At 39.9% G+C, this 22,625-nt stretch overlaps 4 protein-coding genes across 5 annotated transcripts; all 4 read left to right on the top strand.

Annotated features, from left to right (window-relative positions):
- The first annotated feature begins 1,904 nt into the window (after positions 1-1,904).
- Positions 1,905-5,043, top strand: rps19bp1 (ribosomal protein S19 binding protein 1). The gene is made up of 4 exons (XM_051895948.1): positions 1,905-2,096; positions 2,225-2,395; positions 2,503-2,600; positions 4,408-5,043. Exons 1-4 carry the CDS (start codon positions 2,048-2,050, stop codon positions 4,537-4,539), a joined length of 450 nt encoding a protein of 149 aa, XP_051751908.1. The 5' UTR covers positions 1,905-2,047; the 3' UTR covers positions 4,540-5,043.
- Positions 5,044-8,706: 3,663 nt separating this feature from the next.
- On the top strand, positions 8,707-11,897 carry LOC127513849 (apolipoprotein L domain-containing protein 1-like). The gene is made up of 2 exons (XM_051895943.1): positions 8,707-8,748; positions 10,298-11,897. Exon 2 carries the CDS (start codon positions 10,377-10,379, stop codon positions 11,010-11,012), a length of 636 nt encoding a protein of 211 aa, XP_051751903.1. The 5' UTR covers positions 8,707-8,748; positions 10,298-10,376; the 3' UTR covers positions 11,013-11,897.
- Positions 11,898-12,323: 426 nt separating this feature from the next.
- Positions 12,324-18,295, top strand: LOC127513835 (apolipoprotein L6-like). Of its 2 annotated transcripts, XM_051895924.1 has the most exons (7): positions 12,324-12,462; positions 13,129-13,188; positions 13,995-14,099; positions 14,305-14,370; positions 14,745-14,778; positions 16,619-16,655; positions 16,785-18,295. In XM_051895924.1, the coding sequence occupies exons 1-7, from the start codon at positions 12,454-12,456 to the stop codon at positions 17,479-17,481; spliced, it is 1,008 nt and encodes a 335-aa protein (XP_051751884.1). In that variant the 5' UTR covers positions 12,324-12,453; the 3' UTR covers positions 17,482-18,295. The 2 variants fall into 2 exon arrangements, with proteins under 2 accessions (XP_051751884.1, XP_051751883.1); XM_051895923.1 differs by lacking the exon at positions 12,324-12,462 and having other exon boundaries at positions 12,704-13,188.
- Positions 18,296-18,449: 154 nt separating this feature from the next.
- atf4a (activating transcription factor 4a) lies at positions 18,450-22,172 on the top strand. Its single transcript, XM_051895925.1, has 3 exons — positions 18,450-18,653; positions 19,678-20,079; positions 21,033-22,172. Exons 2-3 carry the CDS (start codon positions 19,788-19,790, stop codon positions 21,872-21,874), a joined length of 1,134 nt encoding a protein of 377 aa, XP_051751885.1. The 5' UTR covers positions 18,450-18,653; positions 19,678-19,787; the 3' UTR covers positions 21,875-22,172.
- The last annotated feature ends 453 nt before the right edge of the window (positions 22,173-22,625 follow it).

Genomic DNA, 22,625 nt, shown 5'->3' with positions numbered 1-22,625 from the left:
ATTGCTGTTCAGTTCATTGCATTTTCATGTTCATGTGTGTATTTGTACCCAATACAGTGCCACTTGAAAGTTTGTGAACCCCTTGCAGAATCTGTGAAAAATTTTAACAAAATAAGAGAGATCATACAAAATGCATGTTATTTTTTATTTAGTACTGTCCTGAGTAAGATATTTTACATAAAAGATGTTTACATATAATCCACAAGACAAAAAAATAGCTGAATTTATTAAAATAACCCCATTCATAAGTATGTGAACCATTGATTCTTAACACTGTGTGTGGTTACCTGGATGATCTACGACTGTTTTTTTGTTGTGTGATGGTTGTTCATGAGTCTCTTGTTTGTTCTGAGCAGTTAAACTGAGCTCTGTTCTTCAGAAAAATCCTCCAGCTCCTGCAGATTCTTCAGTTTTCCACCATCTTTTGCATATTTGAACCTTTTCCAGCAGTGACTGTATGATTTTGAGATCCATCTTTTCACACTGAGGACAACTGAGGGACTCAAACACAACTATTAAAAAAGGTTCAAACATTCACTGATGCTTCAGAAGGAAACACGATGCATTAAGAGTCGGGGGGTGAAAACATTTGGAATTTGCAGATCAAGGTAAATCGTACTTAATTTGTCTCCGGGAAACATGTAGTTATCTTCTGTTGCTTCCGAAGGGCAGTACTAAATGAAAAAAAATTGATATTTAAACGAAATAAGAAAAATTTAGACCTCTTCATCCTGTTTAAATGTTTTCACCCCCCCGACTCTTAATGCATCGTGTTTCCTTCTGGAGCATCAGTGAATGTTTGAACCTTTTTTAATAGTTGTGTTTGAGTCCCTCAGTTGTCCTCAGTGTGAAAAGATGGATCTCAAAATCATTCAGTCACTGCTGGAAAGGGGTCAAATATGCAAAAGATGCTGGAAAACTGAAGAATCTGCAGGAGCTGGAGGATTTTTCTGAAATTTTGTATGATCTCTTTTGTTAAAATTTTTTTACATTTTCACAGATTCTACAAGGGGTTCACATACTTTCAAGTGGCACTGTATGTAATATGACTGTTCATTTCTGTTAATTTTTGTTCTGTTACAGTTAGTAACTGGAGTGTAGATTAAATTGTAGAATTAAATGAAAAACAGATGATTGAAATAAACGATAAACTCTAACGACTCCAACTTTTCTCTGTAACTATTGAATTTTTTTTTTTTGACAAAAAATAATTTTTATTGTTATAATTGTGGTTTCATAATATTTAGATATGAATCCAACTGAAAAAAAACTTGTGAAAAGATGTCTTTCGTTTAGTCAAATAGCAAATAGTGGAGCTCTGCAGCCATCTACTGGAAAAAGTGATAATTTTTTACTTTTAAAACTGCATTTTTCAAAAGATGGGCAAAAATCTTAAAATAAACAATGTCAAATTATCCATGTTATCCCCATGAATGAAAGTTACAAATGTGGGTCTTTTATACAGTAAATTTTGTAAATCATGTAAAACATAAACATGTCAGACGTTGTTATAGGAAACAAGTCGCTGCAGAAACAAGGTTGTTGTTGAGCCGGTTGAGCAGAAAATTACACAAATACAATGTTTTGAGACCGATGGAGGTGACAGCACGGAATGAGATGGACATCAGAGGTCATGATCAGACTGCAGCAAAAATCTGATTTTTTGCATATCCAGATTTTTTCTAGATGAGTTTTTGAAAGTCTAGACAGCAGAAAAACCTCACATGAATCTGATGGAAACCACACTTGGAAGTGGTTTGAAATACGATTACAGATTTTTTTACAGATGCATTGATGGAGAGAGAGAGAGAGAGAGAGAGAGAGAGAGAGAGAGAGAGAGAGAGAGAGAGAGAGAGAGAGAGAGAGAGAGAGAGAGAGAGAGAGAGAGTTAATCTACAGGCGTTTAATCTACAGGCGGAACTTTCTGCAGCTCGTGTTTCCTGCTCGAGACTTTGTTGTTGCGCACACGGTGTATTCACATGGCATGAAAACACAGTACGCTTCATTGTAGTCTATATTTATCCACATTTATTTGATCAGTTTGATCATGTCAGCATCATTGATCCGAAGAGGACTTGAACTGTTCAGCGATAAAGGTAATTGATCGTTGTTGTTTTTTTTTTTCTTTTTACCTAGACGGCTAGCAGTTTGTAGTAGCTATTTGTTTGAATATATAGGCAAACGTAATTTGTATAAAAGTTATTTTATATACGTCTCTCTGTAGATGGAGTGAAGCGCAAACAGAAGAGCAGAAGCGCTCATAAGTCCGCGCTGATGGAGCGGATCAGCACCGATAAACAGGGCGTTCAGAGGCGGATTCGGCAGCTGCAGCGACCCGGAGGAGCAGCGCGGAGCACAACCACAGTCAAAGACAAACACATCCGATCTGCTCTGGGTAAACTTCTTCAAACCTGCTCATTCAATTAGGCTAATCACAGAAACATAAGCATTCAGTTTGACTAGATTGACTGCTCCGCTGATTAATGTCTCTGCTTTTCCCAGACGAATACAGAAAGAAACGGAAGAGGAGTAATTACGGAACAAATCTGAACTATTTCCGGTCCAAAACTAATAAAACACAAAGCACCCACACAACAAAGGTCTGAATCTCTCCTTCAGGTTTATTTAGTTTATACAGATACACATCAGGGCTTTTCACACTTGAACTATTTACCCTGTGTAATCATAAACTGACGTTTGAAACGGTACGTTCTTAAACCATGGGGCAACAACGTCTTTTATTTGCATATTTGCGGTGTCAGTGCCACTGATTGGACAAACGTAGCACGCGACCTGTTTACATAAAGGCTCGATATGTTTTCCATCACATTTCACATTTTTCCCCTTAAACCCTGATACTACTGTTTATATATGCACACAGTGTTTACATTACTGTTCAAAGCATGTGGATATGAGGCATGTTTATTGCTAATCATCTAGTTATCGTCATGGACGATAACTATAACGATAAATATGTAGTTATAAAAAACATTCTAACCATTCTTTATGTGAAAGAATAGAAGAGTCCACAACACAACTATAACGATAACAGCACATAGGAATATATAGTTGGAATCACTTTCAAAATGTTTTTATTCCCCGCTGATGAACGATTAAAAACATTGACAGCCAATCAGAATCCATCCTGCTTTAACAAGCTCGTATGTTTCACGAGACAGACGACAAAACTGCAGTGTGCTTATAATAAACAGAACGATATTATGTCTTATGGGGCGTTCACACCAGACGCGACTTGCGCAAATAAATCGTAGTTGGACGCTTGAACATTTTGAGTTTACTCGTTTCATTCTCACGTGAAATTCACGTCACAACAGACACGAATTCGCGTCATGAGAGGGGCTTCAGACTCTTCCACTTCTTTCTGCACACTTCCTCTGAATAAACACATCAACTTGTCAGCAGGAAAGTAGTTGTAAAATACGGCGAATAAGCTCAACTTTAGCTAGCTTGTAGTCTCAATATGTATATATATATATAGCTCAAATTGATTAAAGAGCATTTTTTACAACTTACCAGATTGTCCGACCTCCTCACTCACTTTCTTCCAAGCAAGATCCTTTATTCCTGTTTCTATAAAAGTACGAAGATGTATCGCACAGCTCCGGGTATCCACACACAGCGACAATGATTTTGTCCTCCTTTGTTGTTGTTTTGGATTTCTGCCTCCGCTCGTTACGTCGTAATCACGTCACTACTAGAGCAAGCTCCTGATTGGTTAACGCGGCGTGAATATTCGCCAAAGTTCAGATTTTTCAACTCGCCTGAAACCCTCAATTCGCGCCACGTCATTCGCGCCGCAGGATGTCTATCTTAACATGTAAATTGCCCACGCTTAACGCTTCATTCGCGTCTGGTGTGAACGCACCATTAGTGTGGATGCTAATATAGTTATCCAATGCTATTTCACGACCAATTCATACTTATTTTATGAGGTGGCTAATTCGTACGACCTCACTCTTACGAATTCATACGATTTGTCTAACCCCAGTGAGGGGTAGGTTTAGGGGTGGGGTTAGGGGTAGGTCATTTGTACGAATTCATACGAATTAGCCACCTTGTACGTACGAATTGCTACGGGTTGAGTTATTGTTGTAATTATCGTTATTGGTGTGAACGGGCCTTAACATCGCACAAGTTTGGCACCACAATGCGGGGTTAACAGTGCAAAAGCAGCACTAATCCTGCTCTAATTTTATAACCCCAGGTAAAAAACTGTGCTTAACCCCCTTCTAAATTAGAAGTGTGAATCGTTTCTTTATCTAGGATTAAAAGCGGGGTTTAGAATGACGCTAACCCAGGGTAGAGCGCAGTGTGAAAAGCCCTATTCAAACAGTGATGGTATATTATGTATTTTAAATTATTTAAAAATGTATGTGTTTTCTTTAGATTATAGAGAAGAATTCCAGTCGGCGCGCTTGTCATCAGCCGGATCAACCTGTCAAAAAACCGGCTGAGAAATCCGTCTTCACTGAGGAAGAGTTCCAGAAGTTCCAGAAGGAATATTTCTCAAATCTCTAATGGACTGTTGTATTCTGTAGTGACTGCTGTATACATTTTCCCAGAATCTTCCGGAATGATCTCTTGACTGAAGCTGGATTGCAGATATCCTATGTTATCCTATGATTTTTTTTGTATGTGTATTTTGAAAAACAAAGAAGTGGAAATTAAACAGGAGACCCTCATAATGCTGCTCTATTATTACAACTGAAAGTAAATAATGGTATGTAACCCTACATAATGTAAATAATGGTAACAGAATGTTTCTCTTTCAAACCATCAAGTGAAACTAAACTCCTGAAATGTTTGCCCGAGAGCCCTAATCCCATCGACACATTCAGTCTGTCGCGCGTCGAGAGCCTTTAGCAGAAGAATGCAGTGTGTCTGGATGGACGAGACCTTCTTTATCTCAGTGGGAGTTTAGAAAGAGCTCTGAAACAGAAAACAGAAACAAATGCACGTTTGGAATGAAGACTCGTTTGTTTTAGAACTTAATGTTAAGAAATAAAGAAGCTTTACTCGTAATCTGACTGTAAGTAATGTTTATTTATGCGTCACATTAACCCTTACGGTAACACTTATGTATAATGCATTATATCTTTTCAAAATAATTGTAACTAAATTTTAAATGCATTACAACATTTTCAGATTCCTTGTTACAAATGAAACTGGTTGTTTGTCATGTGTTTTTATGCATTATGCTTTCTAAAGGTGCAAGTGATATGTATTATAACAATTATTCATGAGATCATACAATGCATTATAAGGCGCAATACAAGGCATAATTGATGCATTAAATATAAAGACTTGAAGTGTTTGCATTCTGATTGCTTTTAAGCTCAGAAATTAACCACCAGCCATGTAGAGTTGCATGTCTTGTGTTTAAACAACGTAAAGATCTAATAGATGTGACTGTTATGAAGCTGTGGAGTAAATGTTTGCATTTGTCTCATAGAGGAATCATGAACCGCTCTCGTGGACGTCTGTCCTCCCCCAGCGAAGTCCAGCCTGATTTTCCACTCTATGAGCCAGTGCTGCCGGCGCAAATTACACCAGTAATGACTCGCTCCCGTGCTTTACCACATCTGGAGTCTGTTGCATAAACATAGCCATAGGCTGTTTTAAGAACTTGTATGACCAACTAACAGGTAGTTAGGGTTAATCAGTCTTACTTTTCCGTAAGAGTCTGTTCACAATAGGATACTAGCTCACTACTCAGTGTTCAAATGACTGGGGTCCGTCAGACTTTTTTAATGCTTTTGAAAGAAGTCTCTGCTGCTCACCAAAATTGCATTTATTTGATTAAAAATACAGTGAAATATTATTACAATGTAAAATATCTGTTTTCTATGTGAATATATAGTAAAGTGTAATTTATCAAAGCTGAATTTTCAGCATCATTACTCCAGTCTTCAGTGTCACATGATCCTTCAGAAATCATTCTAATATGATGATTTGCTGCTCAACAAACATGATTATTATCAATGTTGAAAACAGTTCAGATTTCTGTGGAAACTGTCATACATTTTATTCTTCAGGATTCTTTGATGAACAGAAAGTTCAAAAGAACAGAATTTGTGTGAAATAGAATCTTTTGTAACATTATAAATGTCTTTACTGTCACTTTTGATCAGTTTAATGCATCCTTGCTGAGTAAAAATATAAATTTTTTAAAAACAAACAAACAAACAAAAAAAAACAACAACTTGCTGTGCCCAAACATTTGAATGGCAGTGTACTTCATATTACATACACTCTTAGAAGAAATAGTTTATTAATTTAAATTAATTTTGTTTTAATTTTCTTTTTTTAATTGAATTTTATGAACTAAGCAGCTCGTAAACATACTTTATCACTAGAAATAAATTAAATATTCCATTAAACGTGAAAGTATTATGCAGTCATTTAAGATATTTTTCCTTATATAGAAGCTTTTGGCCTTGAACGGTTCTTTAAAATTGTGTCAAGAACCCTAGAGTTCTATATAGAACCCTATTGAACTGTTTTTTAAGAGGGCAGTTTTCCTACCGTTTAAAATTTGTATAAACAATACGGAATGAATGCGATGATAAACATGTCATGCAACATTGTTGTCACATGACCTCTTCGAGTTCTCTATCTCTGACATCCAGTTATCTTTTGGGAAATCAAAAGTTATTTTGCATTTTTGAATAGTTTTGTGTAAAACATGATTGAACTCAGATAATGAGTCAAGAAAGTCACAGCAGCTGTTATTAACAGTTTTCGTTATTGCTTTTAAACGTCTTAGGTCAGGCCTCCCCCGCCAGTCCCAAAAAAACCTCATCAAAGAGGCAAAAACAGTCCAGCGAGTGACTTTTCTCCAACATGTGAAGATTACGCAGAGATCCAGCATGTGCCGGGGGCGTCCCCTGTGATTCCCCCTCGTCCTGCTTCATCAGAACCCGTCGGAACCGACCCGTCGGACTCCTGCTCCAGCTCTGATGTGCCTCTGGATCAACACCTGTATGAAGAAATATCAGAACTGCTGGACGGCCATCAGGTGCTCAAAAATGCACAAACAGTGGTCATTTTTAGCAGTACATCTTGTTTTATCAGACTAAATGTTTTGTTCTGTAGTGACATTTTTTGAAGTGTGACTGAAGTGTCCAAATACGTATTGGAGGCTGCTTTATTTTATTTCTATTCACACTGCACAATTAATAATTAATATATCTGAATCTTCAGGATGGAGGAGATGTTTGTGCAGCAAAGGGGAAATGTTACTCATCCTCCAGCTTGACGGTAAAAGATCCCCACACTTTCTTAAATCAACATCAGTGATGATGAAATCAGGTTTGATGTGGAATGATTTTGTCTCGTCAGGAGTCAGACGCTGATTTTCAAGTCAAAAGTGGGCTGTTGCCAGGTAGGATCTCAAACAGCTTTCACTTCTCCTTTGGGTCTGTCCATATCAACAAATGCATAAAAAGTCTAAAAAGAGGAGAGATTTGATTTTTAAATAGCATCTAACAGCCAGTGTGAACTGTATCATAGTAAGTGCCATATTTAATCATTGATCAAACGAGAATATCAACTTACTAAAGCAGGTAATTGGATAATACGCTGATTTGCTGCTCAAGAAACATTTCTTATATAAATGAGCTTAATAGTGTCTCTCAGGTCTTTGAAAGAGCTGGATGTGTTTCTTCTTAGGGCTGTGTATTGCCAAGAATCCGGCAATACGATACACATCACGATACAATATATTGTAATATATTGTGATACTGTAAGAAAGGTGATATATTGCGATATTTCTTTTTTTTTTTTTTTTTTAGAAAAAGGATCTAATTTGAGAAAAAACTGTCATAAAGAACACAAACCATATGCACAAAACCCTACAAAAAACTTTGTTTTTTAAAATTTAATCAATACAGTATCATTTGCATTTATATCACTAATCAATACTTTGTGTAATCTAAGTAAAGTGACTGCAGGATTATTTAGGTGTATATGTTTAGGTGTATATATATTCTATATATATATATATATATATAGAATCCTGTAAAGCTGCTCAGTCTGTTGTATAAAGTTTTGTTTAAATAAACATCTTTCACTGAAGTGCTGAACTGGTGCAAACATCCACATCACTATGATCAGATGGTTTCTTGCTGCTGCCACCACTGTCATTTTTGTTGTGTGTTTATTTTGTTATTGAGAGGAAAGCGTGCAGTAGCCTACATATTACATGTTCTATCGAAACGCCTCTCTCAGCAGTGCGGTTGGCGTCGGGATGTTAAGTGAGCTCTCAGGTTCAATGCGTTTCCTGAGTATTGGATTTTAACATGGCCTATTTTGCAAACAACATGACTCTTGTCGATCTCCTTAGTGGTTTATTTATAGTTGAAGCCAAATGAGTCCACACTTCCGCTCTGTAGATATACGGGAGCGGAATAATTCTATCGTCTTGTGAGCTGGGTTTGCTAATGCTCTCCGAGTCAGTTTACGTGTTGAGATAACACTGACATCTAACGGTTGGGTTTTATACAGTCTGTGGTTTAAACCAAACACAAAGTCACGAATCTTGGATGTAAACAAATAAATAAATAAATATCGATACAATGTTTTTGAGAATCGATACAGTATCGCCAAACATAATATCGCAATATTCACGTGTATCAGTATTTTCTTACACCCCTATTTCTTCTTCACTCCTGTAGGTTGGGATAATCTGTTTGACTTCGACCATAAGAAGCAGGAAAATCAGTCCAGGTAACTTGCAGACTTTAGGCCCCTATCATACACCCAGCGCAATGCGGCACCAGGTGCGACGCAAGTGTTTTTTGCTAGTTTCAGCCCGACGCAGTTATCATTTTCAAGTCCTGTGCCACATTGTTTAAATAGCAAATGCACTTGCGGCCATCTGTTCACCCATGGACATGCTGGTCTGAAAACGAAGTGTGTTCAGGCGCACTGTTGGCGTGTTGCTATTTTGAGGCAACTGAAATAGACAGGCTCGTCCCGTAGATGGAGCAGATCCGTTTCCTCACTAGGGAAGCGTTCAGTTTTTCCCCCTGCAAATTCCGCCATGTAAATAGCGAATCCGCCATGGCGTGAGCGCAACTGGCTTTTAATGGGAATGGGAGATCAGACTCTGATTGGTTTATTGCTCGTTGCGCCCAAAACACACCCATGACTCATTAAGAGAATAGGGACAACCCTTTTAGACCATGTGCGGGGCACGGCGACCATTTTTCCCGTCGTTAAACTAGCAAAAGTGGATTCGGACATGCCCTAAGTGCACTTGCACCGTGAAAGTAAAAACGGCAGCCTTTCTCACGGCCCTCAGCCTCGTCCTGCTTGCCACATACCCCCATCGCCCCTCGCAGGTGGACAGCGACGGTTCCTCTAGGTTCGGACAGTCAGCAGGAGTCCCCTGTTCCCTGCTCCTCCCCATTATGGCAGATGGCAGCAGGCTCCGGCCCATGGCGAACGGCAGCGACTCCTCTGCTCCCTCATGGATGACAGCCACTCCTCCACAACCCAGGCGGCCGGCAGCAAGTTCGTCTGTCCCCCCGGCAACTCACTCCAGCCAGGCGTCCAGACTCTGCACAGCCATGCTCGATGGCACTGCGGATTTCCCACAGTGGCGAGGGCTCTATGACATTCCTCCTTCCTCTCGGGCTTAAGCATAAAGGCTCCCCTTTATGCTTCCTTTATGCTTCCGATGCTCCTCCGTGAGATACGAGACCGGTGCAGTGCACAGGTGGCCCTCATTAGAAATCATGCCACCGGCCTCACACCATTCTCATGGCCCTCAGCCTCGACCTGCTTGCCACATACCCCCATCGCCCCTCGCAGGCCGATGACAGGGATAAGAGAGGGGGGAGAGGAAAAAAATCTTGGTCCGGTTCCCAAAATACACTGCCATCCGGTCCTCCACCAGCTGGGTGAACTAGTCCGCGATGCCTGGTGGCAGTGCTGGCTAGCCCTTGGTGGACGCCTCGACACTCCTCCACTGCCTGGTGGACGGCGACGGCTCCTCCAGGTTCAGGCAGTCAGTAGGAGTCCCCTGTTCCCTGCTCCTCCCCATTATGGCGGACGGCACCAGGCTCCGGCCTCGGCAAACGACGGCGACTCCTCCTTTCCCTCACGGATGGCAGCCGCCCCTCCACAACTACTTTGAGAAAGTAACTCAGATATTTCGCGTTACTTAACTCGTTACTTGAAAAAAATAATCTGATTTCATTACTTGTAATGCGTTACCCCCAACACTGGTCAAACGCAACCTGTTTCAGTGTCCGTCTGCTTTCTCTCCTAGACTGTTTGCTCAGACAGTTCACCGGATCAGATCGGGAATAAAGCTCTACCAGCATGTTCTGTTTCAACGCGGCACCAGCATGATGAACTACATCACTCAACTGAACTGCATCGCAGACAAACTAGACAAGACGGTGAAGAACACACGCATCGCAGGCATCACGGGCGGCGCCACAGGGGCCGTCGGAGCAGCGGCCATAGTCGCAGGCATCGCTCTGGTGCCCGTGACCTTCGGAGCGTCGCTGGCAGTGTCAGTGATCGGCGTCGGTGTGGCCGCAGCTGGAGGAGTCACTGGAGCGTCGGCCGGCATCCACAAGAAAGTCAAAAAGACTCAGGACAGGAAGAAGGTGGAGGAAATCCTGAGAAACTATCAGTCCCAGATGGAAGACATGGAGAAGTGTCTGAAGTTCATCATCACTGGGATGAAGCACCTGAGAAGATTTGAGCTCTCAGGGCTTGCGGTCAGCAATGACGCAGTAGACGTCGTGAGGCTGGCAGAGCAGTTCGGAAACTGTGACGTCATTGATGCTCTAAGTGAAAACACTCATGCTGTACAGGCTTTCGCTTCAGATCTGGATTCATACTTCACTAAAGAGGACACACAGAGGCTGAAGAAAGACTCCGAGAGCCTGTTCGCCGCTAAGGTTCGCGAGGTGGCTCTGAAACTCAAAGAGAACATTGACCAGCTCATACGCATTAAAAACATGTTTTGCTGATCATCTTTAGAAGAGAGTTTGTGTTAACCCTTTAAGACCGGATGGAGCGCCCGCGCTCCCATTTGCGTGTCTCTCTTTAAGAGCCAATAAAAACTGAACCCATATAGGTAGCACAAAAAATCTTTTTGCATACAAAACCAGAGACTTTACTCGTTCAGATGAAGCCTCCCACATGCGCACAGATCACAGAAAATGGCACATCATTATTTAAAGCAGATTCTCATGATTAAAATGAACATAATATACTGCATTGATCACAAGATATTACTCACGGAATGATGTAACATACTTGGCTAAAAACATGTCTCTCATCTTTCCGGTATGCAGTGTGTATCCAATGTTCCCTGAACCATCCATGTTCGTTTTCCAACGTGGAATAACACAAAATAAATATAATTTTAAAGCTTAGAAACTCAGCTTTTTAATGCATCTAATCATTTTGAAAAACTCCTAAAGAGTGCTGAGAAGTGCCTCTAAACCAGAGTTTACCGCCCGTGGGCGCCATCTGGCTGCGAAAAAATGAATAACGCTTTATTCAACTATATGCTATCACCACAAAATTTGAACCAGATGCAGCTCACATATAGGAGAGCATCACCAAAAAAGAATTTATTTTACTTATTGCCTTCCTGAGTTATTCCATGTCAAATAAAAAAAATACTTTTGTGTATGTCGCTCAGAAAAAAAAAAAAAAACTCTAAAAAAGCCTTCAGGTCTTAAAGGGTTAAAGAGCGTATCAAATTACATGACATTGTTGACGTGTTTCCAACTGAAACAGAAAGTCCACAGCTCTGAATTCAAGGGTTTATGGTGGCACATGAAAATGAGACATTCTCACCCTGTCAGACACATTTTGCATATGTCCCTCAAACAAGACACTGCAAGTCACCTTTATTTCAATAGCACTTTATACAGTACAGATTGTTTCAAAGCAGCTTTACAGAGATAAACTGGAAAACAATGTTTCAATGATGCAAACAGAATTCAATTCTGCTGTAAAGCAGCTCTAAAAAGAAAATAGTGTCAATGTTCAGCTGAAGTCAGTTCAGTGTTGATTCAGTTCTGTTTAATGTCTGTGTTCAATGTCTGTTTTCTTGGAAGAGAAAGACTCTAAATGTTAATTCATGTTAATTTCAATTAATTTTTTCCCCATCTTGTAGCAGTATGCCATCAAACAAATCCAATAAAATGTTTCATTCTCATGCCATTAAACAACTTTAGTCCTCACTAGTTCTTCAAGAAATTTCTTTATATATGAAGAGTTTAAACTGTAGAGTCAAAACATTTGGAAGACAATGCTGGTAAATGTTTGTTTCTGACGTAAGTGTTTTGAACTGAGAATCCACAAATTCTTCATGACTGACATTTTTTAGAAAAGCTTGTGCTGCGCACACCGCAGACAGACAGAAACAAGACCTCGAGCAATAAACATCTGCAGAAGATGGCAAACGTAAGTGATTTAACTAATATTCTAAACTAACTGTATTTCATACAATTTAATTTTGCTGTACACACGTTTCCACTGGCATTAATGTTTGTGTGCTGACTGGCCATGAAAAGGTTCAGTGGGTTCTATGTGGAAATCAAGGGTTCTTGACTCAATTTTAAAGCACGCTTTATGCCAAAAAAGGTTTAAGGAGAAATGTCTTAAATGACTGCATAATACTTTGATATATGTTTCAGTTTTTTTTTTCAAGTGATAAAGTATGTTTATGAGCTGTTTAATTCATAAAATTTAATAATAAAAAAATATATATTATTAAAACAAAATCCTTAAAATTGATTGACCCCCTATGAAGCACCGAACAGAACCTTTTAAGCTTCTATATAGAACCTTTTCTTCCAAGAGTGATAATATTTGAATGTCATACTTTATATGTTTAATACACCATTTACATTTGTATATATTATCATTTTAATAGTATAATATTATAATACTATCATGCATGAGTACCAATATGGTAACTCTACAAATGCCATTGATATGCATCACATTTTCACTGAAATACTTATTTTAAAAAACGAAAAGAGAAGAAGTTCTTTGGGCTCAAAGTGCCGAGACCCTGAAGTTCAGGTTCTTCCTGCGGTTTTGAATTATTTCCAATCTGTTCCACAGCCTTCTGCTCGTCCTATCCCAGCAATGCGAAAGGTCCACTGCATTCCAGGGTCCAGGAAGGTGAGAACATCATTAATCTGTATTGATTATCAGGATATTTAAGAACGTTCAAGCTTTTGATTGTGTAGATTATAGCCTATTGAAAGTGAAAGACTTTCTGCTGTGACAGACTGATGAGTGATCAGTTGAATGAGCAGTGCAACCAGTCAGACTAGTTGATTCTAGAATAGGGGTGTCAAACTCAGTCCTACAGAGTTCAGATCCACCCTGCTCCAACACACATCCCTGTAGTTTTCAAATTAGCCTTACGGACTGGATGCAGAGCTGGATCAGGTGCATTTAATTAAGGTTTTTGCGCCCTTAAAGGGCACCTAGTGAAGGGGACTTCATTTGTAGGGGCGTTCCAAATGAGAGCGAACAACTGAACACAAAGGTCCCTTCCACAAGTCTGTTAGCGAAGGATACATGACATGATCACTTCGAGGAAGTAAAGGGGCATTCATGCCATTACTATAATATGTATTACTACAATTATGAGATTTCAACTTGTAAAAAGCATTCACATCCTCGTAGAACTCGTAATTACAGCTTCTTGAACGTTCTGACATTCTGAACATTCAGACTGCTGCAGATTAATTTAGGAGTTGATAATGTTGCCACAGAAACGCATAATTCCTAGTCCGAGGATGTGAACAGGTTCGAGTAGAACGTCATGTTGTCATCACGAAATTATGGTAATTACGACATTGCATTAACGCAGCATTATTTTGTCGTTTATGGTCATGCGAACCAGGGTGGCCCTCAGGAACTGAGTTTGACACCTCTGCTGAAGTTCATTATAAAAAGGTTCATCATTCTCATTGCAGTTGGTGGGGATGAATGAGTCTCCTCAGGGCGAAGTGCGCCACCCACTGGCTGCTGGGCCACCCAGCAACTATCAGAACTGCTACAGCGCAGACCCAGTGACTGAGGTAATGCCAGACAGTTACTAAACTCTGTAGAAAATTGAAAGAAAACTTCAAGTTAATGGAATAAATAGCTAGAAAATAGTTGACTGCATTATTAATGAAGGGAGCAGATTAAACACACTATATAGCACATGACCTATAATACTTACTCATAAATAAGTACTGATGTTTTGAAGCGTTAAAACATGACAGCATTGTGTGTTTCCAGCTCAAAATACAGACGAATATCTCTGTCATGACAGCTCCACCGGAGCATCAGGACTGTGGCTCACAGGTATAAACTCATTTACTTTCCTGAAACATTTTCTAGTGATTCTAATCTTCATCTTAAAAATACATAAAAAATACATTATAAAGTGTTAAAATCAGTCACGTCTGATCATCATTCATCAGATCAAGTGTCACTTCTCATGTCTGATGTGTTTGAATCAGCTGGTGTTTTGTTGATTTTATAGTTGTCTGAAGTTCACCTCGATTAACTATAAAAATCATCCACTAATAACCACAAGCATACATCTCTTAGCATCTCAAACCTGTAAAGTGGGTTTGTGCATCTGTTTTATAATAAACCACACTTGATTTGATATTTATAAGTGTGACTGAAGCAAAGAAAGCCTGAAGACTGAAGCTTTGCTCTCTTTCCATCAGGACAAGAAAAGCGCATGCAAGGGGAACAATTTGAGTAAGAGACAAATTACACACAACGCTTCATGCAACATTTAATGCCTTTATTGAAATTATATTAATGTATTTGTCTATTGTTTGAGTAGGAGCTTTATGATAAGAAATTTGCCTTTTTGATAACTTTTAGCCTTCTAAAACCAACTTAATTATCCAGCAGACACTGGAATAATAAATGTTAAAGAAATAGTTCACCCAAAAATGAAAATTATCCCATGATTTACACACCCTCAAGCCATCCTTCAATTGAAGTCATTTTAAAAAATTTCCTGGCTCTTCCAAGCTCTGTCTGCTTTTATACCTTTTTTAAAAACCTACCTGTTTTCTCTATTGATTATTTTTTCGGTTGGTTTATTAATTTATATTTGAGTTTTGATTTCTGTTTTTGGTCCTCCTGTTTTATGGTAACTCTTATAACTATGTTCCTCTTATTTTCTGTTTGATTTCTTTTCTATGTATGTTATATTTTCTTCTAATCTTGTTCTTCTGTAAAGCACTTTGGTCAGCCCTAGTGGCTGTTGTAAATGTGCTATATAAATAAAATGAACTTGATCTTTAACCTCCAAGCTTTATAATGGGAGTGAATGGGGGGCGAGATTTTGAAGCCCCAAAAAAGTGCATCAATCCATCATAAATATAATCCATACGGCCCCAGGGGGTTAATAAAGACCTTTTTTTAAGAAAAATACTATAAACTATAAAACTTTATAAACTATAAGCAGTGAAAACGTAACCCCTGCCTCGACACATGACGTAATGACGAACACCAGTCACAAATTAAAAGTCTAAAATGAGAATTTTTAAAAAGAAATGTCGGAGGATTTCGATATAAGAGAAGACAAGCTTGTTTGAGTTTTATTTGTTTGAACCGCAAGAGGCGTCTAAACTTTCGCTACATCCTACGTCATACGTCATACGTCGCGCCACGCCCAAAGTATAGTTCACTTTGTACGCATACGCGAGGGTCAGCGTACAGTGCGCGTGACGTGCATTTCATCATCAGAAAAGTACACGCATACTGCGCATTTAAATTTTTTGCAGTAATTAGTTTATCCACAAGGTGGCAACTGTGCCCTGGGGGCGTCGATTCACAAGGTAGTCAAAGAAAAACCGCATAAACAGAATAGACCAGAACGCATGCGAGCTACAGCGACAGTGGAGGCCTACAAAGACGACAGATTGTGTGAAGAGGTTAGAAAGTACCCTCATTTAAGCATGAAAGAATACAAAGATATTTACATGAGTTGTAACTCGTAGTAAGAGACTGCTCAAAACTGTGCATGTGTCGAACGCCTGTGTATGCGTACGAGTCAAATGAAGTATACTTTCCAAGGCTGTGCGTTCGACTGTGCGTGTACACTAGCGTACGTGTAAAAAAAGTATACCCAGTGCTTCAGGGGTTACTCTTTTGGCGTAAATCAATGCGTACGGCTGTCTGCCGGAAGCTAGTCATTATAGTTTATAAAGTTTCACATATGGATATTGTTCTTACAAAAACCCATCGCTTCGCTTCAGAAGGCTTTTATTAACCCACTGGAGCCGTATGGATTACTTTTATGATGGATGGATGCACTTTTTTGGGCTTTAAAATCTCACCCCCCATTCACTACCATTATAAAGCTTGGAAGAGCCAGAATATTTTATAATGTATCTCTGATTGTGTTCATCTGAAAGAAGAGAGTCATATACAGGATGGCTTGAGGGTGAGTAAATCATGGGATAATTTTAATTTTTGGGTGAATTATTTTGTCTTTTTGTCCTGTAATGGTAAAAGTGGACTTTTTTTTTCAAATTTCCACACTTTGTCACTGAGACAGAAAATTTATGTTTGTTTATTTCAGAAGGATCTACAGATCAGTCAGGGTTTTCAGATTCCAGGTAAAGTAAATCCTTAGATTGTTAATTCTGTCCTCTCTCTCTCTCTCTCTCTCTCTCTATATATATATATTACAACAGCAGAACGAGAGCCTGCTTAATTTATGGTGCAACTCAATTTTGTCTTTGCAGGGCAGGTGAAAGTTTTGAAAAAACTCTTAAACGCTATGTTTGTCATCTGCCATTTTGTGCAAGCTCTATGCAAAGACAAATCTCTGAGCTACATGAAGTGGCTGATAGTCTGGACAAGACACACAAAGGGACGAGAATCGCTAAGATCACAGGAGGCACCACTGGAGCCCTGGGCGCAGCGGCAGTCGTGGGCGGCATCCTCCTGGCCCCCGCGACTATGGGCGCGTCTCTAGCGGTCGCTGCGGTGGGTGTCGGGGTCACAGCCGCTGGCGGGGTCACAGGGGCCTCGGCTGCCATTACCAAGAAAGTAAAAACAAATCAAGTCAGGAAAAAGGTGGAATCAATCTTGAAAGAGTACCAAAAGGAAATGAACGACATTGAGGGTCACTTAAATGATATCAACACAGAGATGGAGAAACTCAAAGGTGTGAACGTGAAATCTGCAAAGACAGTGAGGCTAGTCGAGATAGCAAGCGGGACATCAGGTGCCCTCAGCGTGATGAACAGATCCTCAGGTGTGATCCAGGGCTTTGCCCTCGGCATGGACTTTTTCTTCAATGAAAAAGATTCCCAAAAACTCAAGAAAGAGTCAAAGACCAGATTTGCCGAGCAGATCCGTGAGGTGGCAGATCAGATTCAGGCTGGTCTAACAGAGCTGTTGGACATGAGAAATAAACTGCTCTTAGAAGGGATATGAGGTGTGACAGGACGGTGTGGGGTTAAAACACTGTGTAATAGTGAACGACTTGTTGCTTCATTAATGGTCGCTAGAGGGCGGCCTCGTGCAGTTTCTTATAATAACTTTGCATACTCTTGTGTAGCCATGTATACTTCTTTACAAAAGTGTCAAATAGTAATAAACTTTTTTTTTCCTGAAATTGAATTGCTGTTTGAATTAATATCATTTCATGTGTATTTCTAATGCCATTATTTCTCCATTCCATAATTAATAATTGGTAACACTTTACAATAAGCTTTAGTTAACATGAACTAAGAATGAACATTACTTAATGTTAATCTCAGCATTTACTAATACATTATTAAAATCAAAAGTTGTATTTGTTTACATTAATTAACGCACTGTGAACTAACATGAACAAACAATGAACAACTGTATTTTTTATTAACAACATTAACATTTATTAACAAAGATTAATAAATACGGTAACAAATGTATTGTTCATTGTTAGTTTGTGTTAGTTAGGCTAATATATTAACTACACTCTAAAAAATGCTGGGTTAAAAACAACCCAAGTTGGGTTGAAAATGGACAAACCCAGTGGTTGGGTTAAATGTTTGCCCAACCTAATGGTTAGTTTTATTTAACTCAACTATTGTTTAAAAATGACTGTATTGCTTGCTTAAAATGAACCCAAAATAGGTTGGAAATTGACTTAATATGTTTAATAAATGAACATTTATTAATAAGTTTAATTAATAATAATAAACATTTATTAAATTCAATAATTTTATAAATCAGTAATTTATTTGTATTATCTATCTAATTTAATCTCCGTTGTTTTCTGTTTCCTTTCTGAGCTCATCGCACATGACCTACAGAACGTAAATATTTAGGTACTATTTGTCTGCTAAATATTGACAGGCTCAGAAACCAATCAGCAACCAGACACAGGCGGAGTGATACGAGCAGATTAGGTGCGGCGGAAGGACATTGTGTGGGTGTGATGTGTGAGTTTATAAGCGGAAGCACTGCCGTTTCTACGTTTTCTCTCTCATGCTCTCCGGTCTCTCCGCACGTAAATCTCCCGCGGCAATCATGGCAGTGTAGCGGCCTGCAGCGGCAACATTAGCAGCGGCAACTCCGGCAGTGCAGCGGTCAAGTGCACTGGCTCTATTTGGCAAAATGGCGTAAGTATATTTCACCACCTGACGCTTGATTTAGTGGTATAATAATACGTATGTCATAAACTCATCCAACTTTTGAAAAGCTGTTGTATTTGTTAATACTAACCCAGATTTATGTTGAACAATATTACGGTGTCGCTAAGTATAGTATGTTTTCGAGCGATCTCCGTTTGTTTTGGTTCGTCCGTTGTGTTTTGACAGACGGACACGCGCTAATCTATAATATAAACAATCGAACTTCTTCGATCGAGAAGCGGCAACGTGGCACCACAAAATGGCGCGCGCGCTTCTTCCGCGTGACCGCGACCGCATGCTGAGCGCTGGAAATGGCGCGAGGTCGTCAGGGACACCTTCATCTCACGCAGGAACCAGGGGGCGGGGCTTACCGTTATTATGACCAAATTAGGAAATGTTGTCGGGATGGGCGGGGAAGATCCTGCCTAGACAGGAATTACTAGATGGGTTAAATATAGTTATTAGTAGGAGGAGTTTAGGGTAAATATTAGAGAAGTAAAGTTGTGTGAGAAGTTTGAGTTCCTCTAATTTGATAGGGTGTTTTTACTTGACTAATCTGGAATGCCTTAAGGCAGTTTAGAGACTGGATAAACTGGTTTATAATGCCGGTAAAGTGGTTAAGTTTAGGGAAGTTTTATTTTCTCTCTGAAATAAAGGGCCAGTTTATGTTTAGTTAACTTCCCTCAAGCAAGGGTTGGGATTTGGGAATTGAGAACCAGTTCTGCTTTAAAATAAAACACTTTTCATGGTGTTTGGGTGTGTTAACCTTTGAGTAACACCTGCATTCATCCACTGTGCTCATAGTACTATAATAAAATATGAAAAGTCATGAACTTTTAAGTGTCGATGCTCACCTCACAGATTTGGTAAACTCTTGCCATTTTGTTTTTCGAAATTTTACTATTCATTTGACAACAGGCACTCACACTCAAATCAAATGTCTCATTTCCACAAGTGCTCCGAATACGTTCAGTCTCCCTAACGTCGCCATATCTGGTTTCTTGTCTTTCAGGTCCCTTGTGGCAACCACCCACAGCTCTGCTGCTATAGACAGCATAACCGCACCGTTCACCCGCTCACCAGAACCCCTTTACCATTACACTTCCCCTCTGACCGTCTGCCATGTCCGTGGTGTCTCAGATGAGTTTGGAGGACGTGGGGGCCCTGCTCCTGGGGCCCTCATCTCTGATGGCTGACCCCTTTGGGCCCCTTCTGGACGAAGATGAGGAGAGCGCTCTATCAGAGGGGTCGTCGTCACCCCTCTCCTCTTCCTACGCTGAATCTTCCTCCTCTCTCTCGCTCCTCTCTCCCTCTCCTCCCGCTTCTGTAGGGTGTAAGTCAGAGCTGCTGTTGCTCTCCTGGCTTCCTGCGTCTGAGCTGCTCGGTGCCCAAACGGAGCCAGAGCAGAGTAAAGGTGACGACTTCATGCACTTACACTTTGAACGACTTCACTGCACAACACACACACACACTGACTTGACTGCACACACAAACTGAACGACTTCACTGCACACACATCCACTGAAAGACTTCACTGTACATACACACAAACTGGATGATTTCACCACACACACACACACTGAGCAATTTCAAGTTTGTCTGGGAAACTTCAAAATGCATCACATTAATATGCAAAAAAGCACCTCATTTGAATTTGTGGTTATTGTATTTTTAGTATTTAAATAAAACCATAAGCCATTTTTGTTATTTGTAAAAAAAAAAAAACAACAAAAAAAACAAAAACAAAATTTGTGTGTATGTAAGTGTAAACTTAAATCCCACCCTGAAGTGTGTTTTGGTCTGATAAGAAAAAGTCAAACAGAATGATCCACTGTGTCACAGTGATATTTACTGCTAGAGGGTCATAGCGGTTTGTCATGACCCGTTGTAAGAGACAAAAATAGATAAACGGTTGTTTTTGACATCTTTGGAACGAAGACAGCAAAGCTAGCACTTTTCAAACATATCTTACATCGTGCAAAACATTGTTTCAGGAAAGGTAAAGGTACAGAGAATTACTAATTCTGAGAAACGTTATCGCTCAGGCAGTACTTGGAAAGCTTCCAATATCAAAGAAAAATCGAGAACCAAAATATCTCTTTGCATATAGGAACATTTGAATTCAACAGACATACTCTACCTGAATAAAATAAAATAGATCATCATAAATAGTAACTATAATGAGTAAATACTTGAATATATGATGAAGGTTAATATATGAAATAGGAATACATGGATACATGAATTTAAAGATAAAACTGATAAGTAAATCATAAACGTAAAAAAAATTTATCATAAACATTGACCTTCTGGATACATAAATGAGCGATCATCAATCTCAATAAAATTATCTCTATAATCCAACAGGTGATGCGTTTTCTGGCATGGATTGGATGTCGGAAAAATTAGACCTGAATGACTTCGACCTGGATTCTCTCATCGGTTCATATGATTCAGACGAGCCTCCCAGTTCTCCAGAAGAGCTGCTGGCCTGCCTGGATACTGACATGGATCTGGACCTCGATTCCCTCCCGTTCAGCTCATCCGAACTGGGTCTGACGCTGCCTCCGTTGCCCCTCGAACTTCCCCTCCCAGAACAGTCGCTGGAGCCTGTCGAGATCAAGTCCGAGCCTCCTTCTCCAGCGCAGTCTCCTGATTCGGCCAACACCTTAGACCTGGGCAGTGAGGTGTCTGTGCTTCAGGCTCCTGGAATCATGCTGACTCCATCCCACATCGTGGTGGTTCTGACCCCGAAAGATGAGGCAAGCAGCACCGATGATTCCTCCGACAGCGACAGTGGGATCTCAGTCTCCGGATCCCCGACTCACCAACCAGATACGGCACCCTCACCTAAGCCAGCAGGCTCCTCCAGAACCAAACCCTACTCCAAACCTGACCTGGACGCCGCGGCAGTCGTTACAGGCCGAGTGAAGGCCGGCCCCGGCGCTCCGAAAGTGGTGGAGAAGAAGCTGAAGAAGATGGAGCAGAACAAAACAGCAGCGACGCGGTACCGGCAGAAGAAACGGGCCGAGCAGGATACGCTGAACTCCGAATGTGCCGACCTGGAGAAGAGAAACCGCGAGTTGGCGGAGAAAGCCGATTCCCTCAGCCGGGAGATCAAGTATCTGAAGGATCTCATGGAGGAAGTTCGATCTGCCAAAAACCGCAGGAGCAAAGCAAAAGTCCAGGATGCCGTCGGCTCTAGTTAGGCTCAGATGCTTCACCGTCACGTTTCCCCTGATGTTCATGATCCGGTGTGTCACGAACACTGGAGATCGTCTGCACTAAACTCTTTCACTGATTCATCCTCCCGTTTCCACTCGAATTGTTTATCGTCCAGTAAGGGGCCTCGTCGTTTTGAGTTGTTACACTGAATCTGTTGCTGTAGTGCTTGTAAATAGGCTTCACGTGCTATTTAAAGCTAAACATGCTAAAAATGTCATGGTGTAGTGTGTTGGCTTGTAAAATCTCTTTGCAGTTTTCTATTAAAGACGCCATCAAACTCAACTCTTCTGTCGACTGTTTTTTGAGTGTTTATATTAAGATGATCACATTTGTAAGATTTTTGTAACGCAACACTTACTGAGATTTTACCTCAAACATCTTGACAGGGTCAATTAAATGTATAACTTAGATCGGTTACGGTACGTCAGATGTGTGCATACAGTGCTGGATTATATGTAATCTGGATTATGTAATCAGATTCCAAAAATTATATTGTAATTAGATTATATTTTAAAATTCTCATCGGATTAGTTACTTTATTAATTACGTGACTGCATAATATTTACAAAATTGCACAAATGATTCATTTTCATTTTGTCTTAGTCATTTAAAATACATTTTTATATTTTAATACCTTTTCATCAACTTGCAAACTCCCTGCAGTACCTTCACAAACCCCAGTTTGTAATGTTAAATTCTCTTCATTTTGTGCATGATACATTTTCAACACAGTTT

Source organism: Ctenopharyngodon idella, chromosome 6 (assembly GCF_019924925.1).
Source record: "Ctenopharyngodon idella isolate HZGC_01 chromosome 6, HZGC01, whole genome shotgun sequence".
Classification (NCBI taxonomy): Eukaryota; Metazoa; Chordata; class Actinopteri; order Cypriniformes; family Xenocyprididae; genus Ctenopharyngodon; species Ctenopharyngodon idella.
This window is presented reverse-complemented; position numbering and strand designations above follow the sequence as displayed.